At 40.7% G+C, this 20,125-nt stretch overlaps 1 protein-coding gene across 1 annotated transcript in view; it reads right to left on the bottom strand.

Annotated features, from left to right (window-relative positions):
- LOC136886104 (tonsoku-like protein) overlaps positions 1–20,125 on the bottom strand; it is a 250,748-nt gene that overhangs the window by 194,289 nt on the left and 36,334 nt on the right. Inside the window, exons 5-6 of the mRNA XM_068227232.1 lie at positions 18,462–18,579; positions 8,904–9,095 (exon numbers count right to left, since the gene is read on the bottom strand). Coding sequence (XP_068083333.1) covers positions 8,904–9,095; positions 18,462–18,579 — 310 coding nt within the window. The remainder of the gene's footprint in view (positions 1–8,903; positions 9,096–18,461; positions 18,580–20,125) is intronic.

Genomic DNA, 20,125 nt, shown 5'->3' with positions numbered 1-20,125 from the left:
CGTAATTTAACTAGACGCGAGAAAATATAAACTAACCTCTGAAATCAATTATGCACTCTGCCAAATCTCGAGGTGTATCCCATTCTCACATAACTCCATTATTCTGCATTAAAATTAAGCAATCGTTTAGTCAGCCTTTATTTTTAACGAGTTAACAACTGTTATCGGACAAGTTATTTATGCATTTATTACGAAATATGTCCTCTTTCATTTGGAATTTTCGTTATGGAACAGCAGTCGATGGGTATTACTAGTAGACTCCGATATCGCCTTTGAATGTCGACGAGAAAACTCGCTAGTGGAAATAGCGAGGGAACGATACCGAAGGTAATGTACAGTTTAATATAGGAATTTTGATGGGAGAACAAAAAAAAGGAAAGCTGTTATAACGGGGTTCTCGTTATATGCCGTACTCGCTATAGTGGACTTCTACTGAAATACTATTAAAATTACTGATGAGCACACAATGTTGGTATTAATATTTTTTTAAATGCAGTACAACAACAAAATTACACACAATTTTTTCAGGTTTCAAGTAAGGCGTATTTTATCGTTGATTCTGGCTTCAAATTCTTGTGACTGCATTCTTTTTAACTTTTTTTTTGTCTTCCAACTTTATTTCATCATTCTTCGTTTCTCAGCCTTTTTTTCTGTCCTCTTCTTTGACCTTCAGGTGTGTCTTCTCCATGCAATCCTGGTATTTCTTATCAGCACGTCCCACTGATAACATTGTATGATTAATTGGTACGCATGCATCTGACACCTCCACAGTACAAAATGGAATCATACACTTGTCTTTGTGCAATAATTGACTCCTCATGTATGTTTTCTACAAACATTGATTTATTTATGGAAAAGCCACTCTCCACTGCAGCATTTCCATGAGACAGTAAAAGACAAAGCTTTATTACTTGCCAAAGTTCACTGTACTGTTTGTTTTCTGCTAAAATGTCAGCAAAGAAAATGTCTAAACCCATACTATCCTCAGATATTGAGATATATTCTTTGAATTTAGTTTCCAAAGCTTCCTTTGATTCAGAACACAGAGAAATGCATTGTGCTCTAGCCCTATTGGCCATCATCATCATCATTATCATTTCCCTTTATCCAGCTGTAGCCGGGTAGGGGCAAATATGGTTCCTCACCACTTTCTTCGGTCGTTCCACCATTCCTCCTCCAACACTGTGTCCCAGTCCAGGTTTCTTTCTATAATGCTGCGTTGGATGGTATCCTTCCATCTCAATCGTGGTCGTCCACGGCCTCTCCTTCCTCGGATTTGCATTTCCATCACCTTTTTTGGCATTCTATCGTCGCTCATTCGCTTTATGTGCCCAAGCCATCTTAGTCGGCTCTTCTCTATTCTATCATTCATTTTTTCCACTCCAATTTCTTCCCGGATTTTCTCATTCCTTATTTTGTCTCTTCTACTCTTCTGTATCATACTCCTCAAGAATTTCATTTCGGCTGCCTGCATTCGACTCTCATCCTTCTTTGTCACTGTCCAAGTTTCTGCTCCGTAAGTTGTTATGGGTACGTAATACATCTTGTACATAGTATCCTTTGCTTCCATTGGCACATCTTTGTCCCATAACATATTTCTTACACTATGATAGAAACAACTTCCAGCTTGAATCCTTTTACTAATCTCAGCATCCAGTCGAGCATTCTCCTATTGGCCATATTTTCAGTTATTCAGTTAGCTTCATGCAACACTTCCAAGACATATTCCATTCGGGACTGACCAAGACATGGTTGCTGATATATGTGGGTCCAAACTTGTAAGACCTTTCACTAATCTACACTTTAAAGGACACACATCCAACGGTTTTGTCACAACTTCTACTATTTTCTGACATTCGTGTTTAAAACCAAGAATTTCTCTCTCTAACAATTTTAGTTCTTTATATACCTTTTTCGTACTAAATCCAACATCAACTTCACCTACCTCAATTAGAAACGGCACTAAGAAAGTTTTGCAATACGCAAAAACGGTTGGCTGGACACCCCTGTTATGGTGAAGGATGAAAAGAGGGGGGAAAACCGGTCTAGAAGACAGCAAGGTGCGACCTTCACACCAGCTGTTACCAAGCAGTGGGATTGAAGGCAAGTTAATATGTCAGTGTGGTCTAAAGGTGAATATCGTGCAATTATCCACTACAATTTTCTTGTGGATGAACTGTTGACCAGTGCCTGGAGGAAATGACTCCTGTGCAGGGGAAAGACTGTCCACATTGGACAACATGGTACAAAGAGCTCCAGAGGGGAAATTTTGGGGTTGAAGACGATCCTCGTTCTAGGAAACCATCAGAATCAGTGACTGAAGAAAACATTGAAGCTGTGAGGAAAATATTGCAGCAAGAGAGGCGGTTGACATATCGGCAGGTAGAAGAGACCCTCCACATCCCTGCACCAGCTATTCATTCAATTCTACACGACCATCTACATGTTAGAAAGGTTTGTTCCCTTTGGGTGCCCCATTTACTTTCAGAGGAACAAAGGACACATCGAGTGAAATGGTGCCGAAAAATGCTAAAACACTTTGAAAATGGGACTTCCGTAACGTTAACAGCATCGTTACAGGTGACGAAACTTGGCTTTATTTATTACGATGTCCCAACAAAATCCCAGAAAAAGGTGTGGCTGTTTGAAGATGAGGGTACTCCTGTGACTGTGCGAAAGTCAAGGTCAGTGAAGAAAAGGATGATTGCAGTATTCTTCACTAAACGAGGCATCCTGACTCGGGTTGTGCTAGAAACACAAAGGACAGTTACTGCAAAGTGGTACAGTGAGACTTGTCTGCCTCAGGTCATCCAGGCTCTCAAGCAGCTCCGTCCAAGGTCTAGGCTCAACACTTGGCTCTTGCATCACGACAATGCTCCAGCACATCGTGCTAATGTAACAATGGATTTTCTTGCCAGATCAGGGTTGACTGTGCTTGATCACCTTCCATACAGTCCTGATCTTGCCCCATGTGACTTTACACTCTTCCCAGAAGTGAAGATGAAGCTCAAAGGGCGGCGTTTTACATCCGACGAGGAGCTCCTGGCAGCATGGGATCAACAGTGTGTAAATGTAACCGAAGAACAGTGGCAGAGTTGGTTCAGTGACTGGTTTCGACGTATGGAGAAGAGTATTGAGTGTGGTGGAAATTATTTTGAAAAAGACTAAAGCGTTCACTCACATTGCAAAACTTTCCTAGTGCCCTTTGTAAGTTTGTTGGGTCCTGCAGACAAGCAAAATCACTCCTAATATCAATGGCATTTGCATTTTACTATGCTTGAGAAAGCGATTCATCACACTTCTTAATAGTTCATTCGCATCGAAGTACAAAAATGGAGCAAGCGGTTAGTTATTTTGAAATCACCCTGAAGCACTGAGTGACATTGTAGTCAGGGTCAACAGCAGGGATAAGGTAGTGCTAATGGGCGATTTAATTGCGAGATTTGGAAATAGAACTGAACGATACAAAAGGGTTGGTAAATGTGGGGAAGATATGGAAGCTAACGGGAATGGGAAGTGTTTGCTGGACTTTCGTGCTAGTATGGGTTTAGCAGTTATGAATACATTCTTCAAGCATAAGGCTATTCACCGCTACACATGGGAGGCTAGGAGTACCAGATCCATAATAGACTATATCTTACAATACTTCGAATTCCCGAAATCTGTTAGGAATGTATGGGTTTTTCGGGGATTTTTCGATGAAACAGACCACTATCTGATCTGCAGTGAACTAAGAATCTCTAGGCCTAGGATAGAGAGAGTGAAATCTATCTAAACAAATAAGGATAGAAAATCTGCAGGACAAGGAAATTAGGCAGAAGTACAGGGATATAATTAGTAGGAAGCTCCGAACAGTGGACAGTAAGCAGGTTCAGGATATAGAAAGAGAATGGGTGGTATACAGGGATGCTGTAGTAGCAACAGCAAGAGAATGCCTAGGAACAACTTGGCAGAATGATGACGTTAGAGCAGCTTGTAAACGTAAAAAGAAGGCTTATCAGAAATGGCTCAAACAAGGGCTGATGCAGACAGGGAATTGTACATAGATGAAAGAAACAGAGCAAAACACACAGTTGCTGAATCCAAAATAGTCGTTGGAAGATTATGGTAATAAACTGGAAAGGCTAGGTCATGCAGCCGGGAAACCTTCCTGGACAGTTATAAAGAGGGAAAAAGGAAATGAACAGTGTTTTGGGTCATTCAGGTGAGCTCATAATAGACCCCAGGGAATCACTGGACAGGTGGAGGAAATATTTTGAAAATCTTCTGAACGTACAAGGAATCCTTCATGGTGGTGTCGCGAACAATGGAGCTCAAGGGGAGGAGGAAAATGATGGTGAAATTATGCCTGAAGAAGTGGAAAGGATGTTAAACTCCATTGTCATAAAGTAGCAGGAACAGATTAAATTAGACCTGAAATGGTGAAGTATAGTGGGAAGGCAGGGATGAAATGGCTTCATAGAACAATAAGATTAGCATGAAGTGTTGGTAGGGTACCTTTAGATTGGACAAAAGCAGTCATTGCACCTATCTATAGCAAGGGAACAGGGAGGATTGCAACAACTATCAAAGTATTTCATTGATTAGTGTACCAGGCAAAGTATTCACTGGCATCTTGGAAGGTGGGTGCGATGAGTCGTTGAGAGGGAGTTGGATGAAAACCAGTGTGGTTTCAGACCACAGAGAGGCTGCCAGGATCAAATTTTCAATATGCGCCAGGTAACTGAAAAATGCTACGAGAGGATAGACGGTTGTGTTTATGTTTCGTAGATCTAGAGGAAGCATATGACAGGGTACCGAAGGAAAAGATGTTCACCATACTGGGAGACTATGGGATTAAGGGTAATTATTAAAATCAAACAAAGGCACTTATGTTGACAATTGGGCTGCAGTGAGGATTGATGGTAGAATGAGTTCTTGGTTCAGGGTACTCACAGGGGTTAAACAAGGCTGTAATCTTTCACCTTTGTTGTTCGTAGCTTACATGAATCAGCTGCTGAACGGTATAAAGTGGCAGGAAGGGATTCAGTTAGGTGGAAATGTAGTAAGCAGCCTGGCCTATGCTGACGACTTGGTCTTAGTGGCAGATTGTGCCAAAAGCCTGCAGTCTAATATCTTGCAACTCGAAAATAGGTACAATGTGTATGGTATGAAAATTAGCCTTTCGAAGACTAAATTGATGTCAGTAGGTAAGAAATCTGAGGGAATTGAATCACAGATTGGTGATACAAAGCTGCAATAATTTCAAGTATTTAGGATGTGTGTTTTCCCAGGATGGTAATACAGTGAAACCTCGATTCTCCGTTTTTCGAGGGACCGTGAAAATAAAACGTACAACACGGGAAAACGGAAAATCCGGGAATGAATGAAAACTATCAATTTGGCTGAACATCACAAAAATGAAATATGTATAATTATAATCTTACAAAAACTCCTAAACCAAACCAAACTACAGCCCCAGTGAGACTTTGCCTGCCAAGCGACCGCTGCTCAGCCCGAAGGCCTGCAGATTACGAGGGGCGCATCGTCAGTGCGACGAATCCTCTCGGCCGATATTCCTGGCTCTGTAGATCGGGGTCGCCATCTCACCATTAGATACGGTAGCTCCACAATTAAAGGTAATCACGTAGGCTAAGTGGACCTGGAACCAGACTTATATCCAGGTAAAATTGCCTGACCTGGTCGCAATCGAACCCGGGCCCTCTGGATGAGAGCCGGGCATGTTAGACCGCGAACCGCATTAATTACCGGTACGCGAGTTCAAAATCTCGATACTTTATATTCAATTTTACAGGGGAATCTTCGTCAGTTTCCCGTGAAAACTTCTTTCAGTTCAGCAACTTTGATTACGCTAGCCAAACTCTTCGAAAAATCTAACAACGCCAAGCCAAACGACAATCGACCACAAGCAGCTTTTAATTCTCTCATCTAATAAAATAAAGCATATTAGATACAAAAGCACCCAAAATGATGGCGAAATCCGTTCATTTCTTAATCTTTCATTGTAATTTGGTCTCCGGTATACTGTTCGTAGTCAGTTTCTGGAAATCTCGTACCGCGCAAATTAGGCCTACATTGACTTTTAAAGGTTATGTTGAACTCGAAAACATGGTTTCGAATGTAAGTATCGATTCTTAAAAGTTCTCGAATACATTATATTCAATTCTGCGCGTCACAAATCCAATCAAATTGGAAAGATAAAAGAAATATCAAAACTTCAGAAATTACGGTTATTCGTGACCTTGAGGTCATCTGGAAAGTGCGCTCGCTGCACATGTCAGTACGAGTTGGAAATGATACCAATCATTTAAAATGTACGGTAACGTGCGCAAGTAAAACGACTGCGGTTTTTGGTATTTTAACACGAAAACGTAAAATTCCCAGTCTTACATTAGTAACAGTAATAGGCAATCCCAAGACCTCCCATGGCTTTCTTTTTTTTTTTTTTAATGTAAGGTGCAACATCTGTTTTCGTCTCGCTAACATAATCATGTACGATAATATAAAAAATACTGAATTTGTGTTAAGGAGCAGTTTCGATTCCTGCCTGAAAGCCCACTTAGGTCTGCAGTGCCCTGAGCAAAGTGCCGAAAACCCCTTCGGCAGTACGATCGAAAAAATGTAAATAAGAAAACATCTAACCCTGGACATAATATGGACGTTTTATAAGTGCGAACATTTGACGAAACTCGTTCCGTCTTCACGCAGAGCTGTAGAAATGCGCCGTGTCTTCTAGCAATTGCTGTGGCCACTCTCTGCCCTATGATTTTCCGAGATTCTCTAAACAATACCACCCGAATGCGATGCTAAGATGCAAGTTCACCGCCGATCGCCGAACGCCAAGATCCATAAATATGCCATAGCCGTCCTTTCGTGGGATACAGTTTATTAAAAAACGATTGATCGAGGATTTAGCGTTGATGGGACTGGAATTTCTGGACGGTTGATCCGGGAAATCGTTTCTTCGAGGAACGGATAATGCGGGACTTTTACAACGTGATTTAATTACGATGCTCTCGGGACCACGTAATTTGAACGCATATTCCGGGAAAACGTACTTTCCGGAAACGGATAATCGAGGTTCCACTGTACAGTAAGTGATATTGAATCAAGGTGCAGTAAAGCTAATGCAGTGTTCTCACAGTTGTGATCAACAGTATTCTGTAAGAAGGAAGTCAGCTCCCGGACCAAATTATCTTTACATCGGTCTGTTTTCAGACCAACTTTGCTTTACGGGGGCGAAAGCTGGGTGGACTCGGGATATTTTATTCATAAGTTAGAAGTAACAGACATGAAAGTAGCAAGAATGATTGCTAGTACAAACAGGTGGGAACAATGACAGGAGGATATTTGCAATGAGGAGATAAAGGCTAATTTAGGAATGAACTCTATGGATGAAGCTGAACGCATCAACCACTTCAGTGGTGGGGTCATGTGAGGCAAATGGAGGAGAAAGGTTACCTAGGAGAATAATGGACTCGGTTATGGAGGGTAAGAGAAGTAGAGGGAGACCAGGACGACGATTGTTAGACTCAATTTCTAACAATTTAAAGATACGATGTATAGAACTAAATGAGGCCACAGCACTAGTTGCAAACAGAGGATTGTGGTGACATTCAGTAAATTCACAGAGGCTTGCAGACTGAACGCTGAAAGGCATAATGGACTATAATGATGATGGATGGATAACAAATTTGAGTCAACTTCCCTGACTTTCCCTGACACATGCCAATTTTTAAAAGACTTCGCTGACTTTTCCTGACAATCCCTGACTTACCCTAACTTTCCAGGTCGCTGGGAACCCTGAAAACCCTACAAGATGAATAATGAGATATCTTAACGTTTCATAGATTTAGAGAAGGCCAATGATGAGATTACCAAGACAAAAGATGTTTAGCATTTCCAAGACAAAAGTGATGTCAGTAGGTAAGAAACCTACGAGAATTGAATAGAATTGAATATGAGGTTGGAACAGGTAGATAATTTCAAGTATTTATAATGTTTGTTCTCCCAGTATGGTCGTACAGTGCGTGAGAGTGAATCCAGGTGCAGCAAAGCTAATGCAGAGAGTTCACAGTTGTGATCAACAGTACTCTGTAAGAAAGAAGTCAGCTCCTGGACGAAACTACTGTATCTTCAAATCAGTCTGTTTTGTTTTTGTTTTTCTTTACATTTTGCTTTAAGTCACACAGATGTCTTATAGCAGCATGGGATAGGAAATGGCTAGGAATGGGAAGGTAGTGACTCTGACCTTAATTAAGGTACAGCCCCAGCATTTCTCTGGTGTTAAAGTGGGAAATCATCTTCAGGGCTGCTGACAGCAGGGTTCAAACCCACTATCTTCTGAATGCAAAGAGAGAGCTACCTGACCCACTCCGCAGTATATCACCCTGCTTTTAGATCAGCTTTCCTGTATGGAAGAGAAAGCTGGGTGGACTCAGGAATTTCCTACTCATAAGTTGGGAGTAACAACCAAAAACGTACCGAGAATGACTGCAGGTCAAATAGGTGGGAAATATGGCAGGACGGTTCTTGAAATGAACACATAAAGACTAAGTTAGGAGTGAACTCTATGGATAACGCTTTACGTATAAAACAGCTTTTGTGGTGGAGTCATGTGAGGTGAATGGAAGAAGACAGGTTACCAAGGAGAATAATGGATTCAACTATGGAGGGTTAAGAGAAGTAGGGACAGACCAAGACGATGATGGTGAGACTCTCCTTTTAATCATTTACTGACAAGAGGTGTGTACGTAAATGAGGTCTCAGAGGTAATAGGAAACAAGAGGATTATGGCGATGTACAGTTAATTGACAGAGGCTTGCAGACAGAACATTGAAAGGCATGACAGTCTATAATGAAGATGGATGGGTGGGTAGATGTCTGTCTAGTTACAAACTTACCTCACTTTTATTCAGTAGAGTTTCACAGAGTAATGACGTCTTATCAGGAAGTCGCTCAGCAGTCTCCATAGCCAGGTCCAGATATCTTAGAGCTTTAGCACTATCCCCTTGTCTATGATACATCATACCCAGGGCAGCGTAACATCTGTAAGTGTCTTCATACAAATCTTCTTTAACACTGATGTTAATGGCCTGAAAAAATAATATTTTTCACTTTTTAAAAGCTCGCATAACAAACACCATATTAAATGGTAACTGACCTAGTAAAAAACACACACCAAAATAGCTTCGCAGGCAAATCATTCTTCAAACATTTTTAGGCACATCATTCCCTCTGAATGACATGTTAGTGTGATGACTATTGCTCTTTAGAGAAAAAGCACCAAGATTAAAACTATCTGCAACACTAACGCTGCAGAATTCCAAGCCATAAAGAATGACAGCAATGCTGAAAAAAGCAACTGACAGGTCTCCAATGTACTATTAACTTAACGTTATTGGCGTCTTAAAAGAACAAAAGTGGTATTTACACATGTACAAGGGGCATTCAATATATAATGCAGCATATTTTATTTCTCGGCCAATTCCGGTTTTAAAAATTGGATCTTTTTTTTTTTTGCTAGGGGCTTTACGTCGCGCCGACACAGATAGGTCTTATGGCGACGATGGGATAGGAAAGGCCTAGGAGTTGGAAGGAAGCGGCCGTGGCCTTAATTAAGGTACAGCCCCAGCATTTGCCTGGTGTGAAAATAGGAAACCACGGAAAACCATCTTCAGGGCTGCCGATAGTGGGATTCGAACCTACTATCTCCCGGAATTTTGTTTGGAATATCTTTGAATATTCCCGTTTTGTCTTTTAGACGTGTATTAATTTCAGGCAGGTGGCAGTGCTATAACTAGCCTTCACAATGGATCTGTAATGGAGGTGCGTACGAAACAGAGAGCGGTTATCCAGTTTCTTTTGGCGCTTTCAGGCTGTCTACGGAGATCTGACAGTGGAAAAAAGCATAGAGAGTCAGTGGGCGAGGTGTATTTCATCATCACAACAAGGTCGAGCAAACCTGTCTGATCTCCCTCATGACGGCCGGCTGCACGCAGCTGTGATGCCTGCAAAGCCAGAACGTACGAACACCCTTATTTGAGCTAATCGACGGATCACAGTCGAACACCTCGCTGCTGAATTTGAAGTCTTTGTTGGTAGTGCTGACACACTTATCCACCACTTGGAGTATTCAAAGCTTTGTTCCTGCTGGATTTCTCAACATCTAAAGGAAGACAATAAAGAGCAAAGAAGAAACATCTGTGCAGAATTACTTGCTCGTTATGAGGCTGAAGGTGACAATTTCTTGTCAAACATTGTCACAGGCAATGAAACATGGGTTCATCACTTCAAACTGGAAACAAAATGGCAATCCATCGAGTGGCGCTACACCAACTCTCCCACAAAGAAAGTTCGAAACCGTACCCTCAGCTGGTAGTCATGGCTATGGTCTTCTGGGACTCTGAAGATGTTATTCTGTTCTATGTCCTCCCTCGTGGTGAAACGATCAACTCTGAAGTATATTGTGCTACTCTAAGGCCCGGTTTCTTCAACTCTATGTTAAATTTTGCTTAACAAATGTTAACTAACAATTGTTATTAATTTAACACTTCGTTTAAAAGTACCCTGTTTCATGAACGTATTTCCAACATTTGTTACGAAACAATTGTTAAAGACAAATTAACACATTTCCGTAAGATTTCTGAACGCGTTTGGCAGTGAGCGTCTTTTGTTTCTTTACATATAGTGCTCCCAGTGGCGTGTTGAAATAGTATTTTGTCACACAGACACATGGTTGACATTATTATAGGTTATGGTTAGCGGAGACCGATAAGACGTAAACATTCACAATTAAGTATTTATTTATTTTCCACCTAGTCATGTCAAGTAAGAGGCAGCAACAGCGTTATTATGATGAATGCGAGACAAGTGTTGTTATAGTTTTAATTTAAAATTATGTGAGTGTGCTTAAAAAATGAAATAACGGACTGTTATATCACAACATTCTATATAGCCTATTCTTGTAGGAGTGCAATCTAAGGTTCCTACATCACCGGGAAAATGTGATAATTGATAGGTTTTGAATGATTTTCGGGCATTCTTTTATTGCGGGGAAAATAATGTTGTGCCTTGTTAATGCTGCAATGCCAGCAAGAATTCTTTGTAGAATTCTACATACTCTTTTCTTGCCCTCGTGAACATAGTCGCCTACAATTAGGCCTTTTTTCTTTTGAAAAAAATACTATTTGTTCGGGACATGGACCTATGAAGATCTTTTGCCCCTACAATTAGACCTACATGGAAAGTGTCTCGAGGTCAGATGTCATTACAAACCTGAGGTGATATAACATGAAAGGCGAACAAATTTTACTTAAACATGTCAGGTCCGCAACCTAATAACTTCTGAAAAATTGATGAAACCCCGATTCCGATGCAAGGCGTATATATTTAGGAGTTGTGGCATGGTGGTCATCGTACTTGTCTGCGAGCGTCGTAGACGTGAGTTCGAGTCTCGTTTCAGGGAGCGTTATTTAAAAATTGGAACAAAAATATTATGCAAATTGCAGTACCGGTACACTTTGTTTTCTAACTGAAATTAATATACGTCTAAACGTTCTCACAGTTACTGCTGGATCTCTTCTTAATCTGTTTATCCTCCAGGGTCGGTTTTTCCCTCGGACTCAGCGAGGGATTCCACCTCTACCGCCTCAAGGGCAGTGTCCTGGAGCTTCAGACTTTGGGTCGGGGGAAACAATTGGGGAGAATGATCAGTACCCCCCCCCCCCCCAGGCGGCCTCACCTGCTATGCTGAACAGGGGCCTTGTGGGGCCTCATGACATTTGTCCTCATTTATTTCGAAAACGAAACTGTACGGTATTGTCCCAAACCCTTCTACACGAGTTACTGTTGAGTGTCCTCCAACAGGTACATTAAGCTAGTTGAAATTGATTGGACGCAGGGTCTGACCCATCCTTGTAAAATCTATAAGGCCGGGCTGAGTGGCTCAGACGGTTGAGGCGCTGGCCTTCCGACCCCAACTTGGCAGGTTCGATCCTGGCTCAGTCCGGTGATATTTGAAGGTGCTCAAATATGTCAGCCTCGTGTCAGTAGATTTACTGGCACGTAAAAGAACTCCTGCGGGACAAAATTCCGGCACCTCGGCGTCTCCGAAAACCGTGAGAGTAGTTAGTGGGACGTTAAGCAAATAGCATTATTATTATTATTAAATCTATAAGCAACTGCTGCACTGGAGAGATTGGGAAGTTGCAATCTGTTGGAAACTCTAACCTATATCGCCTAGGAGGTACCTTGTTCATTATGGCTTCGGTAATTAGAAATCTTTCTTCTGACAACTCTAAAAGGTCGTTATTTCTTAATATGGGTCGTCCTTTGCCTTCTTCAGTTTATAAATAGTCCTCATACAGCAGTAAAGCTTCAAACTTACGTCTTCTACATGTCTCCATTTTGAATTTTTAGCAACTGTTAAGAGGTTTAACACAGGGGTGCTGCTAGGTTAATTTAACACAAGATTTAACAATTGCTAGAGTTAACAATTCTTGATGAGACGACCATTTTGTTAAATTGTGTGTTAAGTCTCCTTAACAGCAGTGTTAACACTTAACATTCGTTGAAGAAACCGGGCCTAAGGAAACTAAAGAAACGACTTCAGCATGTTCGTAGCCACAAATATGCAAACAAACTTCTCCTTCTCCACGACAAAGCAAGACCTCACACAAGTCTGTACACCTGACAGGAGCTCACAAAACTTCAGTGGACTGTTCTTCCTCATCCACCCTACAGCCTGGATCTCGCGTCTTCTGACTTCCATCTGTTTGGTCCAATGAAGGATGCACTACCGGGAAGCATTAAGTGGATGATAGGGAAGTTATCGACGCAGGACGACGTTGGGTCACACATCGACCAGTCGAGTAGTACCATGCAGGAATACAGGCCCTCACGTTATGGTGGCGTAAGGCCATACCACTGAACAGAGATTATGTTGAAAAATAGGGTATCGTGGCAAAAGGATTGGGGAATAACGTGGTGTATTTGAATCCTCAATAAAACCAACCTGATTTTAGAATAAAATGTGCTGCATTATATACTGAACTAAGCAGAAAGAGAAATTATGTTCAGAAAGGATGAAACAGTATTGGGCTGACAAAAAGAACAACAACCTCCATAAATCTGTCTAAAGCAGTCCTATATTGGCTAGAAAATTAAAATAAATATACATTGAACTTCCTTCAAATCAGTCAACCAGTCTCTTTCATATAATTATTCATGTAACTAGAAAGTAAGTAAGCACTTTAAGTTTTTTTTTTGATAGTGGTATAATGTTGCACTAACACATCAAAGGGAGTCTCTAGAGATAATGTGGTTAATTATTTTCTGCACTAGAATGCATGCAGTTAGTATAACAATTCAATTTCACACTACGTAGCAACCAGTTGTTGTTGGCCCAGTTGGACCGGCTATACTGCTGGTCCAAATCGGACCCCAATAGCTGCTAACATGTTAAAGACGACAGAGGGGATTAAAAGGGGTGATCCTCCAATATCTTGGAAGTGTGAGCGTGGCACTTCCGTGGCCCCAAGCTGAATTTGGCATTGATTCCACTAACATGTGGTAGTTGCCCCATTTTTATCTTTACTATTACACCTTCCTTAGTTACTTTACTTTTTTATTTTGCTGGTGGCTTTACGTTGCACTGACACAAATAGGTTTTATGGTGAGATGGGATAGGAAAGGGCTAGGAGTTGGAAGAAAGCAGCCGTGGCCTTAATTAAGGTACAGCCCCAGCATTTGCCTGGTGTGAAAATGGGAAACCACGGAAAACCATTTTCAGGGCTGTCAACTGTGGGATTCGAACCCACTATCTCCCAGATGCAAGCTCACAGCTGCGTGCTCCTAACCGCACAGCCAACTCGCCCGGTTTATTTCCTTTTCACCCCGATGACAACAGATTTAAAGGCTCAGGGAGTACAGTATTTTATTTTTACTTCACTTTCTTTTTCACATATAGGCCATTCATTGTTCAAAGAGGCAGACCCTTTCCTCTTTAATTTAAATTAAGAAGAAATGAATATCTTATACATCTCCTCCTAAAGAGAGAAACGATACCACAACTACACAGAAAATCTTCAAGTGACTTCTTACATACAACTAACATTAGCTACTGCAAGTCATTAGTTTCAGAGTCCAGCTCCATGGCTGAATGGTTAGCGTGCTGGCCTTTGGTCACAGGGGTCACAGGTTCGATTCCTGGAAGGGTTGGGAATTTTAACCATCCTTCGTTAATTTCACTGGCACAGGGGCTGGGTGTATGTGTCTTCATCATAATTTCATCCTCATCACAACGTGCAGGTCGCCTACGGACATTAAATCAAAATACCTCCACATGACGAGCTGAACATATCCTCGGACACTCCCAGCACTAGAAGCCATACAACATTTCATTTCTAGTTCCATAACTAGTGGAAGGAAATGGTGTCATCACTCCCACCCTGGGTCAGCCGCCAGTTAACCCTACAAGCAATTCTGGCAATTGCGAAACACAAGTTTGCATTCCCTGAAGATAAGTCAATACACTAGATGTAGACGTGAAGTACATTCAATTGCCTTTCTATACATTTGGAAAGACTAATACAGTATCAGTAATGTTCCCTGTGTGTGGTTTCAAGCAGTAAAAGCATAATAATGGATTATTAAATAAAAACTATGCCGTTCCAATTCATTCCAGGTTGTAAATCGAGATACAATAAAATACCTGGCATTAAGCCTTTTTTCAATATGCCAAAACAAAAAGATTTCATTACTAGAAAGTGTTGATTCTTCTTCAGGGCAAGGAAATACGGAAAGACTTACAAGCTCGAAAATCTGTTTGCAAACTTTAAAAAGCAACGGACAACTGCTAATAGTGAGTATTTTATTTTAATTCACTTCCATGTGCCATCTTTTACATGTATTTTGAATTTAGAGGAAACAAGCTCCTTTATAAGGGTTTCCCAATTTAACAACGACCAATACAGTGGCAAAATATTGAACAAAGCAAGCTAAAGGTCCTACCTGAAGTTCAATGACAGCTTGTAGGGAATCCAGAGGTGGTGCATGGCAAACAGACAGGAAGATGAGGGGGAACTTTTTGTGACAATCTGGATCAAGAGGTACGACGACATGCTTATGAGTCAGGAGTGTACTACTTAGTGACAAGGCCAGCCAGTAGGCAGATAAATATCAGGTAAGGAAGTGACTTGATGTTCATCTTACTATCTCAAGGATGAGTTTATTCTCCTGACTTCTGCAACATTTGTACAGTAAGTCAAACTGTTGCGGCACCAAATTCAGCCGATTAAGCAGTGCCACGCCTGACTTTTGCTTACCCTGCACTCCAACACTGTTAAAATAGAACCTATTCTCATAATGTACAGTTCTTAGGAACATAGAACTATTTGAAGCAGAATATATTGTTCTATTCTGTTCAAATACACCAGTTCTGAACCAACCATTGTTTGTAATTTCCATTTTCTAGCGCATTCCATTTATGAAGACTTTCAGTGAAACTAATGGGGGGACAGGAAATGTTGATTATGCCTTCTTGATCAGAAAGTACTGTACGTAAATTTGTTATTTAAACATTTAACCCGCCAGTGAACGGGTCACAGTGTAATACGAGTGCACAGGTTGTCTCTCACAGATCCATTCTAAAATATGTTCTTAATACTTATTTAAAACGACTTCATCCTCGTCAATCTTGTTAGGGTGCCCCACTAGTTAACTAAATCTATTTTCCCTGTCCTTTCCCTTGGATATTCCAGTCTTCATTGAGTCAAATTTGGTGGGACATGGCACTTAAGAGTGATGCTCAAGTATATTTGTATACTCTGGAATAATTATCTTGAAACATATTTTTCATGAATGCTTACAATGGCATGTATGTATGTTCAAAAAGAACTTGAAATAAAATGTATCATAAGTCAATCTATACCTTATCATAAAGTGCCAATCTGTGAAGTGGGTTACCAGAAATCCCAGAAACACTACAACCAACAAAAATGAATACATTAATCACAACAAGACATCAAACACTCTTCAAATTAACACCTGTGCTCATCAAAGATCTTATTCTTGAAATTGGCATGAGTGAGCTTACCAGTTTCTAAAGAGAAGCAATGGGTTAGTGTTCTGAAACTCAGGAATAACATCCCAAGTCCTATCGCAAATGGAAGTGCTGCTCGAAAAGGTATGCTGGTCAACTATTGTGTATAGAAAGAAGCACCCTTGACACATTCCTTCCTATGCAGAAATGAAATTGCGTGCGGCTTTTAGTGCCGGGAGTGTCCGAGGACATGTTCAGCTCGCCAGGTGCAGGTCTTTTGATTTGACACCCATAGGCGACCTGCGCGCCATAATGAGGATGAAATTATTATGAAAATGACCCTGCCGAGAATTGAACCGAGGACCCCTGCAACTGAAGGCCAGCACACTAACCATTTAGCCATGGAGCCAGAATTTTTCTGTGATAACTTCGCTTTTCTGCAATAATTTTTCCTTAATAGTGAGGCAAAATCCATAATAATTACGGGCAATCCATAATAATTAGCACCACTACATTATGTAAATTACATGGGTAGGTTTTAAAACACTGGGCATTTTAAAAGGAACGTAAGAAGTTAAGAGCATTTTAGTGACATAGATTAACTTTCCGTGATGTATTATTCTACATATTTGTCTCCATCATCCTGTTTGGGTCCCGTCTTAGAGAGAAAGCCTAATTTTGGCGCGACAAGCAATTTCTCAGTGTTTTCCCTGTATATTTCCTGCATTTTTATTTCCCTGTGCAGTGTTCTCCCCAGACATTTTCGCCAGCCGGTTTGCAGGAATGAGTAGCCAGGTGTAAAAAGAATGAATATGATAAAATTTCAATTTATTCTCCCCAGGGCATTAACAATATCAGACAGGTAAACATTAACTGCAAAATTGAACTAATATAGTGTTATTATCACAAACCAAACATAAGAGTATTTTGAACTGCTAGTGTTCTACTCCTCGTTCATAATCATGTAACACCGGGCCTTACTACTGACGACATATGATGATTATTTTTACTACTACTATTACCATCCAGACACCGCTCACGCAAGACACTACATGATAGTCAAGCTAAACATTTTAACTCCGTTGTAACTGATGTAATTATGTTGACAATAATGAAGATTTATCGTTCAAATAAACAGTTTTCCAGCAATACATTTTAATTTGGAGCATCCAATGACTCAAACATGAGCAATGTTTGTTCAAAAGGTGCTATTTCTACCTTACAAAAATTGTAGAAAAAACACAAGAAATGTAAAACAAAAGGCTCAAGGAACATACCCATGATCTGGTTTGGCACAAATTTTAGGGAATTACATCTTGCCGGTCTGAATTGCTCATGGCAATCAATAACATTCAAATACTATAACGCATGTGAACAAAATACTAATTTATTTTTTGGGAGTGGAAAAACACCTTTTGCACACATGTAACCAGCACATATCTAGGTTATGTTAGCCGGGCGCGTCCATTAAAAATGTCCTAGGGAGTACACTGTCTGTGCTTTTGCTGGTTTTCCAGAAAACGGGTACCCTGCACATTCTGTTACAAATGCATCATCATCATCATCAACAACATATTATTATCATCACCACACATTAATATAATTAACAAAAAACTCAAAATGTTTGAAAAGTGGACAGTCTAATCCTAATTACGAGTTCAATCCAATAGGACATTTACATATCATATTCAAAGACATTTCACAGAAATAGAGTGTGCTCCAAACAAGGTTACTTTTTGCACTGGCAGCACGAGTAACGGATCTTTATGTCTTTGCAATACGCACAACACTCTTTTTCCCAACATTTTCATGCTCTTCTTCTTCGTCCTTCGTCCCAGATTCGCTATAAGAATTAACATAAAATGCTATTTATGAATGCAGTTTGAAAATATAAGACAGAACAACATGAAGAAAAATACTTGCATGACTGCAAGGGTTGGGTCTGAGAGGCCCACAGAACACTAAGATATCCCACAGATCACAAGTAAAAGCGAACACTTCGTCATAGGTCTGTCGTGTTACTAAACATGTTTAGACAGGGAAGATAACGGAAACCAGAAGGAGCCAACTACTTCCATCTCTGAGAAAAACAAGGAAATAGACGCAAATGGTGCTCGCAGACCAAGCTTGTGCACAGTACAGTATTTTGTTGGATTAAATGCAAAAACAGCTGACAGTGGGATGTGGTATGATCAGTTGCTGTGCAGTGGTGGCTCCCTTAAACTCACAGAGTGATGACACTAATACCTACTCGTCCTGCCAGTACTTACATTTCGAATGCAAGGAGCATAAGAATTTCACACAAAGGAGAGGAACACCGGTTAGGAGTACAGAAGACGGAAGAGTAAAGAAGGCATTGGATCAAAATTCAAGCCATTTTTCCGATAATAAAATATATTATACATAACTAACTCTTTACCGATTTAATATTTTCTGCTGCCCTTTCAAAGTCTCCCTGGCACTCCAGTACCAAACCAATATTTAGTAGCAAGCGATTCCTCATTTGCATTTGTTCCACTCGCCCTATGTTGTGCAATCTGCAGGCAAAATAAATTCACACTATATACAAAGTCACAAAATGATCAATGAAATCATATTTTAAGTTAATGATGATATAAATATTAGAAAGTCTACAAACAAGAGACAAAAGAAATCAGACAGAAAGTAAGATAATAAACAAGTACACAGATTTTAAAAAAAAACTTTTATATTATTCTCCGTTACAGGGAAAAGCATAGAATCATGGATATGTTTCTGGGCTTAGAAGACAAGAGAGCATGTTATAACATGTAACTATGAGTTAGTAGCCAGTGTAATGAATTATTTAAGAAGTCTGATAGGAAAGACAAGAAAGGACAGAGTAAGAAATAAGGAGGTCACAAAGGTAATCAGAGAGGAAAAGCTTCACAAGAGAACAGAGAGGGATGAAAGAGGGAAGGATGCTGAAGTAGATGATGGAGACCCAAACAGAAGAAGGGAGACCATGAAAGACGCAGACTAAGGAGGTTGAAAACTATCAAGGATAGTACAACCTGTGACAAAGTTCAGTGAGTGAAGTCAGAACAGTCAATTCGGCAACACTGGCGACACGCAATGTTGCACCTGCGTAGCAGCTGGTTTTGACCACCTGCTCCCAATGTTGTTCAGTTGAGCATTGTGTGTGTGCCGTGTAAGACCTGTTTGACACAGTGAGTGTTTAGTGCATTGGTTCTGAACTGCGAACGGGAACATCAACGACCAAAATGTCAATGTACAGTTTTGATTTATGCTTGGCAAGACAATGAAAGAAACGCATGCAATGCTGGTACATGTTTATGAAGATCAAGCACTGTCCTTGAAGTGTGTGTACGAGTGGTTCGCCCGTTTTCGAGGAGGCCGGGAAAGTGTTTCTGACAACCCCCATAACAGAAGACTGGCGACCACCGTCAGTGACGAAAACACTGAGAAGGTGAGGACAATCACGAATGATCGGGGATTAACTGTGCGCATGATAGAGGATGAACTGCAGATTAACCGTGAATCCGTGTGACAAATAGTTACCCAGAAGTCAGGGAAGAGGAAAATGTGTTCTCGTCTTGTGCCACATCACTTGACTGACAATCAGAAGCAGACACATTTAAAAGCTTTACATAATTTTGTCGAAACGGCAGATGCGACACCAAATTTCTTGAATGGTATTGTCATCGAGGATAAAACCTGGTGTCTCAGGTACGACCCTGAAATGAAACAGCAAAGCATGGAACGGCATTCTCCGGGATCCCCTCGTCTGAATAAAGTCAGAGCCGAAAAGGCACGCATCAAAACGACGCTCATCACCTTTTTCGACAGTCAAGGCATTATCCACAAGGAATTTCTACCTGAGGGAACGGCGTTGAATGCTGCACGGTACACTGAAATTTTGACCCGTTTCATGAAACGTCTACGCAGGGTACGACCCCAGTATGCATAACAAGGTTCATGGTTTTTTGCCGATGACAACGCTCGCCCACACACAACCAATATCGTGAAACAGTTCGTGGCAAAAAAGGGAGTGGTGAAACTTGAACATCCACAATAGTCGCCAGATCTCAATCCTCCAGACTT

Source organism: Anabrus simplex, chromosome 1, assembly GCF_040414725.1.
Source record: "Anabrus simplex isolate iqAnaSimp1 chromosome 1, ASM4041472v1, whole genome shotgun sequence".
In the NCBI taxonomy this organism is placed as follows: domain Eukaryota; kingdom Metazoa; phylum Arthropoda; class Insecta; order Orthoptera; family Tettigoniidae; genus Anabrus; species Anabrus simplex.
The sequence above is the reverse complement of the archived record's forward strand: the minus strand, read 5'-3'. Positions and strand labels throughout refer to the sequence as shown.